The following is a 9,678-nucleotide window of genomic DNA, read 5'->3' on the forward strand; positions in this document are numbered from 1 at the left end:
AGGGAGGCAAAAGAATTGGCAAGATAATGCAAGCGAGTTCTTCATGTGCTCTAATGGAACTAAATATCAGATCCCTTCTGCAAGCAATGTTCGTGTGTGTGTGAGAGAGAACTGTAGGCCTCATGCAGCAACTTTGAGCGGCAAGAAAATGCAAAAGGAGACAAAAGCAGCCTGCCAGGAGAGAAAGGACGAAATAATCGGAGGTGTATAGTTCCGGAGATCTATTAGCACTACCATATCAAAGAAAATCTTGCTATTTAAATGTATTAAATAAAAACTAATTGCAGAATCTCTAGACCAATTCGCGAGACGAATCTAATAAGAGCAATTAATCTATAATTAGTAGATGCTTACTGTTGCATCACTAGCAAATCAAAAATTAATTAAGCTTCTAATTGAAATTTATTTAATTCAGCTCTATGCAAACTTCCTGGCAACTAGCAAAGCAAGGAAGGAATGGGGCTTCCTCAACAGCTTTCGTTGTGACTTGTGACTCCGCAGAGTTCGACGGTGCACGGCTGCACGCACGCTCGCCTGCTCTGCTGCAGATGCAACGCGCGGTGGGGCCCACTCGACAACGCAGTACCGACAGGGCGCACGCGCAGGTGGATGGCACGCGACGCTTGGAGTCGAGTCACAGGGCAGGCAGCCGCGTGCAATGAATCACGTGCACCTACACCCACAACAGCAAATCCTCCCTCTCCTCTGGCTGCAGCTGCGTCCCGCGTACATACCCATCCAGCCAGGAATGCTTAGGCCTTCCAAAAATTTCAAAATTTCCCATCACATCGAATTTTTAAACACATGCATAGAATATTAAATGAAATTTTAAAAAATAACTAATTGCACAATTTAACTGTAAATTTGGCTATAAATGATAAGATGAATCACATGCACCTACACCAACAACAGCAAATCCTCCCTCTCCTCTGGCTGCAGCTGGTACGAACGGGAAACAGCGCGTGAGCTCCGCGTGCCGCATACATACCCATCCAGCCAGGAATGCTTAAGACCCTCCCCTGAAATGAATGGATAAAACACAAGCCAGGCAGCAAAACACCACACAATCAATCACCATGTCATCGATCAATCAACTTAGAACAACACCGAACAGCTAGTTTATCAACTCGCTCCCTCACTCCACAACAACAAAACACCACATTCCATCATTCTCGACTCTTTCCATTCTACCTTCAGTCCGTCCATCATTCTCGGCTCTCGTCGTACCTCCAAGTCCACCATTCTCGGCAACAAACCTCGCAACTTCTGACGGCGACTACTAACCTTCAACCATCCCTCACACAGATGAGACGGCGCGATACACTTTGGCGTATAATAAGGAAAGCTACAAATAACGCCTGCCTATCTAGTAGCAGCCACCCGTTTCACATCAGCCGCTATTGGCTGGTGACGCCGACCTCGACCGCGACCCTGGGGGCGACACCGACACCGGCCGGGGTGACCTGCGGCGCCCACGACGAGGCTCCTCATCGTCATCTGCTGCTGCACCTGGGGACCTCTTCCTCCTGTCAGACGTGTATTTTACACATAATGAGTGCAAAGCAAATGCCAATAAGAATCACAATTCTATATATGGGCCAACAATGCGTAAACTGAGCTGTTTCAACTCTACATACAAGGTGGTAAGTGCTATGTAAACTGGGAAAAGGACAGGGATTTCCAAGGATCGTATTACTCAAAAAGACATTCACAAGGAATTGTTCCCACCAAAGACTCAAAGCATAAACTTTTTTTTTAAGAAATACTCAAAGCATAAACTAAAAAGCCCCCAATTAGCTCACGATTCAGCCAATACATAGGATTCTACATAGGCCCAGAGTTCCATTCTCCACTATCCTCTATAAATTTCACTCAATTTTCTCAAGCAAAAAACTAATACAGTTCAATGGTTGTGCGCACTACTAGATTAACCCATAATCTTAGTTGTTCAGCTAAATAACTAACCAGAACACAGAAAGAACAGAACTTACTCATCATGACCATTGTCTGCACCACGGCGGTCATTCCTATCCTCAGGTGTATAGGATCTACACTTCTTATCACCATTGTGTTCTTTAGGCTGCTTCGATGACCTTCTGTGCTCTTCTTCCTTTGCCCGTGGTGGGGAGGCAGAGTAGTCATCACACCTTCTGGGGGCAGGAGAGTATGACCTGCAGTGCATTGTTTTCATCCAAGGTTACTGGACATCTATTCAAGTTAAAAATCTCATACAATAAAAAATCACTAACATACCGGGATCTAGCACGGCCTCGGGGGCGCGGAGAGCGTGAACGTGAGTATGAACGAGAACGTCCTGCACGAGATAGAAATTGGTCAGCATAGGAAATCATAGCGTGAATCAAACCAACATCAGTATCAAATCAATTCTAAACAACACATCCTGCTACATGTAGGTGTAGCAAAAAACATGGAAATAAGATCTTAGACATGATAGAACAGCATTTCATGATTCATCAAGCATGATATAGAATGGACCAAAACTCTAGTTCTCTTTCTTCCAGATATTCAGAATCAATCATACAGCAACAGCTATAAATGGATAGAGTACATAACTTATAGGTTCCTATAAATAGGATAATGATTATGCTAACACTAGCTGTCAGACGTGCAGCTCAAAAAACAGGACAAACAATAAGCACAGCACTCAGACATAGTAACTTAGATTACCACGGCGAGAAGATCGACGCCCTTCATGATCAGAATAACCCCTGCAGAAATATCACTCAGGTCATCTCAAATGAAACACTGGTGAAGCTTGCAAGACAACAGTGTGTATTTGCATACCTTGGCCCCATTCGTCTACGCATTTCATCAGGCCTTTTCCGTGTATCCGCAGCAAGAACAACAGTGATCTCACGACCAGAAAACATCTGGCGGTTCATGTGGTATTGCGCCTCAGAAGCATCATAAGCATCAACAAACTCCACAAATCCAAACCCCCTTGGCTCCCTAAGTGATTAAAAAAGCATCGGTAAGTAAACTTCACATAGTATGGTATGGTAAACAAAGAAGATAGCACATATTGATCTTGATACATGTGCACCACAAGCTACCACCACAGTTTGATATTTCGGTGAATCCTCTACAATTATCCATGAAGCACAGCTAACAACTTACAAACATGTTTCATCAAATGGTAGCAAGCCTCTCAAAAAGCGATTAGGAGCCCAGGCTCATCTTAGACCCAAATTTTCTTGTGTACATCTTCATAAAATGATTCGCTTCAAGTTCTTCAAGTGTTTGAAAAGTCATGAAAGTGCTTGAAACCAACTTCTCTTCGTTATATCTTCCGATGGAAGACAAGGTTAAAACCCTCTTCTCTTCAGGAGGAAATTAATTTTGTCGACAAATCGAATCTTGTCTTGATAAGAGAACTTCATTCGCACAATACTCTATCTCACCAAGCAAATGAATGATTAGGACTGTTCAGGGCTTGTATTTACTTCAAGCAAATACAATCCTGGGAATAATTTCAAGAGAGTAATTCATACCAGAAGAAAACTCATAGGTAGCAGCATATAACGTGAATATATCCTATACAGGTAATTAATGTGTGAACTTGAAGACTTGAACGAGTTACTAGGCTTACTTTGACATGTTTTGCCTTAGGTTATCATGTAATATTTTACAACCACATACAGACAGAAAAAAGGTAGTTAAGGGTTCTTGTATGCAAACTTATTAAAACTAGGACAATTTACTCACTCCCAGTATCGCACACTGGGAATTCATGAAACACTTGTTTTGAGCCTATGAATCTGCACAATTCACGCAGACATTAACAATCGAATTTCTGTATAAACAACCCAAAAGGCTTAGGTCTAATCAAAAGCAGCAGCAGCAGCAGCAAGGAAGTCTTATCCTAGCTGTATAATAGCTAAAGGAGGAAAAACGATGGCAAGTAATGTTGTAAACTTGCAAGTGCTTTTACCCCCAAGCGTTTCGACATGTAAGATACATCCAATCATCACATGCAAGTGCAACTGATAGAAGGATGGCAAGTAACTAACCAACCATAACAGCCTGGTGGCTCTGTTAACACTTACCCAGTGTGATAATCTCTTGGGAGGTAAACATCCCTCACAGGACCAAACCTTTCGAAAGGGACTCGAAGCTCCTCAGGCCTGCAAATTTGTTTGTTAGTGAACCATAAGGTCAGGGCGAATTCAACAGGCAAGAAACAATGGGAGAGAATGGCAATGCCAGAGTTTGTATACCTGCATCTCAGCGGAATGTTGCGGACCAGGAGGCTAACAGAACCTTGGTCACCTCGCCCTCCACGGCCACCACCACCATAGCCTTTCCTAGGCGGCGGGCTCCTTCCCCTGCCGCCATGTCCTCTCCTTGGCGGGCTATGGTACGAAGGGCTGTACCTCCCCATTGCTGCTGGTACCTGCACAGAGGCATTTGGAACGTTGATTCAGTCCTCTCCATTGTGGCGCATCATGGAGTGTGGCAAGGAAACCCAGGATGGCGTGTACATCATCATGTAACGAAGGAATCAAGAACAAATCAAGATGTGCGCACATATGCGAAGTCCGTGAATTGAGAAGCCTACGGGGATGCGGGCATGTTTCAGGGATGATCGAGCCAATCCGCTCGCGCGCCTCATGCTAAACGGGTAGATCGACGCGACCGGTGAGAAACTAAGACGGATTCCGGGCAGCTATCTCTGAGTCGCCCGAACATCCATCGCATCGTTCGAATCAGAAGGGGGGAGGAACCCTAGGGCAAGCGCTTCCCCAGCGGTTCCTAGCGCGTGGGACAACGACCGCCGCGAAAGACGAGCGAACGGTAGAGAGCGGGAGAAGGGAGACAGGGAGGGGAGAGAGAGGGGTTACCGCTGGTGAGCCGGCCGCCGCCGAGCCGGGGGGATGCGGAGGGGGATTAGGGCAAGAAGAGGAGGAAGAGGGAGAGGGCTCGTGAGATGGGATGGGTGGAAAGGGAGAGCAAGGATATACTAGCTTTAGATGGGCTTTATTTATGGGCTTATACAACTTGCTTTATTTAGTTAGTAGGCCCGCTCCCACAACAACCCAATAACATACGCGGTTTTTTCATTTTTATATTTTTTTAAAATTAAAATTTCAAAAATATATGTCCGTTTTGAAATATTTCAAAAATACCCCCGGTTGCCCCCCATAGGGCGACAGGCCTTAAGTGAAATTTTTTATTTCAAATTCGCAATAAGGTCCCTAGAAATAAAAAAAAAACTTGTCGCCCGTTGGGGGGACGACAGGGGCCTGTCGCCCAGCCCACGGGCGACCGCCGCTGGCCCAGCCCACGGGCGCGGCAGGGGGCCTGTCGCCCCCTCCGCGGGCGACAGGGGGGCCCACCCCCCCCCCCCCCCGCGGGCGACCGGGGGTACACCCTATATAAGCTCAAGCCCTCCCCTTCCCTCCTCATTTGAGCCCGAAAATTCCACCAAAAATCCAGAAAAAAAGAGAGGAGTGAGGAGAAGGAAAGCGGCGAAGCCCTGCCGGATTCAGCACTTGTGATCTGCAGGTTAGTACATTTAGTTTAAATATTGTTATATTTAAGTACTACGTATTTTAATATGAGTAATTTGATTTAATTAGTGCTATAGTAGAACCATTTAAGTAGGAGTTCAATGATACTTTAGTTTGTAGTTACGTAGTAGTAAATTAGTTTAGAAAATTAGTAGAACCATTTATGCAGTATAGAATTTGAGTGTCATCACGTAGTTATGAATACTTATACGTTGTAATTGAATTTCATACTTAGTTTTTACGGATTATTGAATAAGGTAGTGAAGTAAAGAGTATAACTCGATAAGTATTATGTGATATACAGATATGTCGAGCAAGATGCAGTTTCAAGTATTTTATGGTGAATACAATGTTATGTATGGGCCAAATGGAGTAGATCTTTCTGCCTTTAAGTGCACATCTAGCGGCATAGATAAACCTCTGGAAAGGAGTTTTGGTTCCATATGTAAGTGGCTGCAGCGTGGGTTCCATGTTGATCCGTTGACACATGTGCTCACTGTCCAGTCTCTTGTTAATTGGGAGGTAGAAAGTGAATTATGGGAATTAATGATGATACACAGCACTGATGACTGGCAGAAGTACATGCAAGGAGCTCTAGAGCGTGGGTGGCCTCTGGCCATTCTTGTTCAAATCCGGGAGAAGACACAAAATGAAATCCAACATTGTGCAGATCAAGGAACTCCGAGTATTCGAAGAGAGACCAATTATGTTTAGCAAGATGAGTCAGAAGAGACAGAGAACCAAAACATGGGACCACAAGGCCTTGCTGATGAGGGAGAGAGGATACATAGCATTGTGGACGAGATGGAGGCAGAAGACCAAACCGCAATAGATATGGAAAAATATGAGGACTCATCTGATGACGAGCAGTACTCATTGCCAAAAGAATTGAAAGAGCATGGTTTTGGCAGTCATGTCGCAGAAGATGTACGAAATCAGGAGTGGGAGTACAGAGGGAATGAGGTAGTGCAAGGTGCAACATATCCAAACATTGAAGCCGTAAAAGATGCTGTGAGACTATGGGCAATCTCATTGAAACGAGAATTCAGAGTCGTAAAGTCTGGCAGTAAAGAATATGAGGTGAAGTGTGTGAATGCTGGATGTCCATGGCGAGTACATGCATTCAAGGGAAAATGGAAGTCAAACTGGAAATGTTCCATTGTCACAGAACACACTTGTTTGCTGTCAGAAGTTCTTCCCTCGCATCGCAATATATCATGCGACTTTGTTGCAAAGCAAATGTATGGGTTTATTATGGACAACCTAAATTATGAGCCAAAAATGATTGTTCGACACATTGAGTAGACTTACCAGTACACCATCAGTTATTTGAAGGCATGACGGGCTAAACAAAGGGTGTTCGAGATGCGGTTCGGCACATACGAGACATCATATGATAACCTACCTCGTATGTTATCCCAGGTTGCTGCTAGAAATCCTGGAAGCTTTTATGGCACATACCTTTTACCAGCCGTGACTAGGGGACAAAGAATTATGCAACGAGCCTTCTTTTGCATAGGTGCTTCTGTTAGAGCATTTCAGTTTTGTCTTCCGGTGATCTGCATTGATGGCACATTTTTAACTGGAAGGTATAAAGGTCAGATACTCACCGCAATCGGTGTAGATTGCAACAACCAAATTGTTCCGCTCACATTTGCATTTGTTGAGAATGAGAACATAGACAGTTGGTATTGGTTCCTTGAACGAGTGAAGAATCATGTTGTTGCTGCACGTCCAGATGTGTGCCTTATTAGTGATAGGTATGCAGGTATCCTGCAATCAATACTGAAATTGCAACGTGGAACTGCGACAACGCCTCCATTATGGCCTGATGTCCAAAACAGGTGGTGCATTAGACATATGGGTGCAAACTTCTATAAACACTTCAAGAACAAGGATCTTAAGAACCCGTTTAAGAGGTTGTGCACCCAAAATCAACATAGAAAATTCAATGCATTATGGCAGATGCTTGATCAGTTGACTGCAGAGATAGTGAAGGTAAGGGCATCAGGAGCAGGCACGAGTCAGGCTGCAGAGGCTAGGGATTCATTTGAGAAGCCATTTTCACACTGGATTCGAGGTGCACCTAAGGAGAAATGGTCATTCCTTTATGATACCAACAGAATACGGTATGGTATTCAGACAACGAACCATGCAGAATGTTTCAATATGGTTATGCGTTCTTGTCGTGCCTTTCCACTTGTGGGAATTGTTGAGTTCATCATGTATGGGTGCATGAAGTATTTCAGAGAGCGTTACACGGCTGCAAGCATAAACATCAGCAGGTTACGACATTTTTTTGTTTATGACTTATGTATTCGCTGGTATTCCTTTGTTTCGACATTTTTTGTTTTTTTGCAGGTTACGTGAGGCCGGCCTACTGACTCTGAGCCGTCTTGTCGAGGTTGGGCCTATTCAGCTCGACCGATCCCTCCTGACGGCGCTCGTTGACAGATGGAGGCCGGAGACACACACGTTCCACCTCCCGTGTGGGGAGATGACTCCTACGCTGCAGGACGTGGCCTACCTCCTTGGCCTCCCTATCGTCGGGGAGGCTGTAGGTCCGCGTGTGGTGGCGGCCTCATAGAAGGATGAGCTGGAGGCCCGTTTTGCCCTGGTTGACCACGTGGAAGAAGCAGGTCCGATCAACCCGCACCCGCGAGCAGCAGGTCCTTCGAAGACCTGGTTCCTACAGTTTACAGTACATATTCATTCCAAATATAAATTTAATTGTTACAATTCACATGTTCCATTGATAGTTGAAACCATTAATCTTAATTGTTTATGCAGCCTGTCCTTTTGGCTACGGATGCCGACGAGTACAGTGTGACCAGATCGCTGGAGGCGTACCTAATTTGGTTGTTTGGTTACATCATGTTCAACAACACTCATGGCAACTCGGTCGATAGGATTCTCCTTCCGTATGCACGGGAGATTGCGGATGGGGACGAGGACGTACCGCCCTACAGCTGGGGTGAGGCGGTACTTGCAGCCACTTACCGTGGACTCTGTGACGGCTGCATGAAGACACATGGGAACGCTATCCTGTCAGGGTGCCCACTATGGGAACTATCTGGATCTGGCGTCAGGTACGTTCGTATCAAATCTAATTTTGTTATTCATTGTTACATGATGTATTAGCGCAATTTTAATTTTACTTATTCGGAATGCAGAGGTCCTGGGCACATGCGCGGGTTAGACGCGCATATCCTGAGTTTGTTTCGGAGCTCGACATGCTGACGCCCGAGGACGTTATCTGGGAGCCTTACAGCCCAGAGGCTGTGGCTAGACGTGCACCAGCAGGCCTGTCTTCGCACTGCTCCGCGAATGCGAGCCTGTGGCTTACTTCCGCCGTCCTGGTTTATGACATCGCGGTTGAGGCATATTGCCCCTGGAGAGTCAGGAGACAGTTTGGGCAGCGCCAGGAGTTTCCGGTGCCCACCGCGTTGTAGCGTGTCAGTCGCCAGGACCACATGTAATTATGAATGAACTTGGCTCATACATTCGTGTCGAATCTAACGATTCTTCGTAATCCACTTTGTAGGTTGTCAAGGAGTGGCTTGCCGTGCTCTGATGATTGGCTCACCAAGATCCAGCCGTGGGTGGACCAATGGGAACAGGCAGACGAGCTCTTGGTCCATCCAACAGGACCACACACAGACAGTTCCTTTAGGGCTTACCTCACCTGGTACTTACCCCGGACTCGGGCTCGTCTGGTTTTTGTTGACACTCACCCGCAGCCACACTAGGCGAGGCCTCAGGATGGCTATGGCCGGCACCACGTGGAGGCACTAGCTGGCGCGGTGAGTCTCTTGATCATATTTGCATATATATATATATATATATATAATCATATTCATAAGATAATTAATGTGTTTGTAACTTTATTGAATTGATGCAGCTTCGCCTTTGCAACATGATGGAGACGGACTGCTCGACTTACCTGACGAGGGTACGTGCCGGATCCCCAATGACCCAGTTTGAGCAGACAGAGGCATGGTCGAGGCAGCGTGATCAGTTGCGTCAGGTAGCGCACAACTTCGGAAGCCGTGTGCAGTACGAAGACAGCCACGGGTCGTCTCAGGCCTCGTCGTCGTTCCCGTGTCCGTCGACCATGCACGGGCCGACGTCGCAGTTCTTCCCAAGT

General features: G+C 45.8%; 1 protein-coding gene across 1 annotated transcript; it reads right to left on the minus strand.

Annotated features, from left to right (window-relative positions):
* Positions 1-1,047: 1,047 nt before the first annotated feature.
* Positions 1,048-5,000, minus strand: LOC120685424 (serine/arginine-rich SC35-like splicing factor SCL30). Its single transcript, XM_039967347.1, has 8 exons — positions 4,863-5,000; positions 4,239-4,414; positions 4,068-4,145; positions 2,806-2,970; positions 2,689-2,729; positions 2,254-2,314; positions 1,992-2,171; positions 1,048-1,526 (listed from the first exon to the last, which is right to left on the minus strand). The coding sequence occupies exons 2-8, from the start codon at positions 4,400-4,402 to the stop codon at positions 1,391-1,393; spliced, it is 825 nt and encodes a 274-aa protein (XP_039823281.1). The 5' UTR covers positions 4,403-4,414; positions 4,863-5,000; the 3' UTR covers positions 1,048-1,390.
* Positions 5,001-9,678: the final 4,678 nt, after the last annotated feature.

This window comes from Panicum virgatum, chromosome 8N (genome assembly GCF_016808335.1).
Source record: "Panicum virgatum strain AP13 chromosome 8N, P.virgatum_v5, whole genome shotgun sequence".
Classification (NCBI taxonomy): domain Eukaryota; kingdom Viridiplantae; phylum Streptophyta; class Magnoliopsida; order Poales; family Poaceae; genus Panicum; species Panicum virgatum.

What these genes read in the sequence shown, in the direction of transcription:
- LOC120685424 (XM_039967347.1), bottom strand. Translation starts at nt 4,402, where the DNA reads ATGGGGAGGTACAGCCCTTCGTACCATAGCCCGCCAAGGAGAGGACAT. An exon ending in CGTAGACGAATGGGGCCAAG is followed by an intron (nt 2,730 to 2,805) that starts GTATGCAAATAC and finishes ATATTTCTGCAG; the next exon opens with GGGTTATTCTGATCATGAAG. An exon ending in GCGTCGATCTTCTCGCCGTG is followed by an intron (nt 2,315 to 2,688) that starts GTAATCTAAGTT and finishes TATCTCGTGCAG; the next exon opens with GACGTTCTCGTTCATACTCA.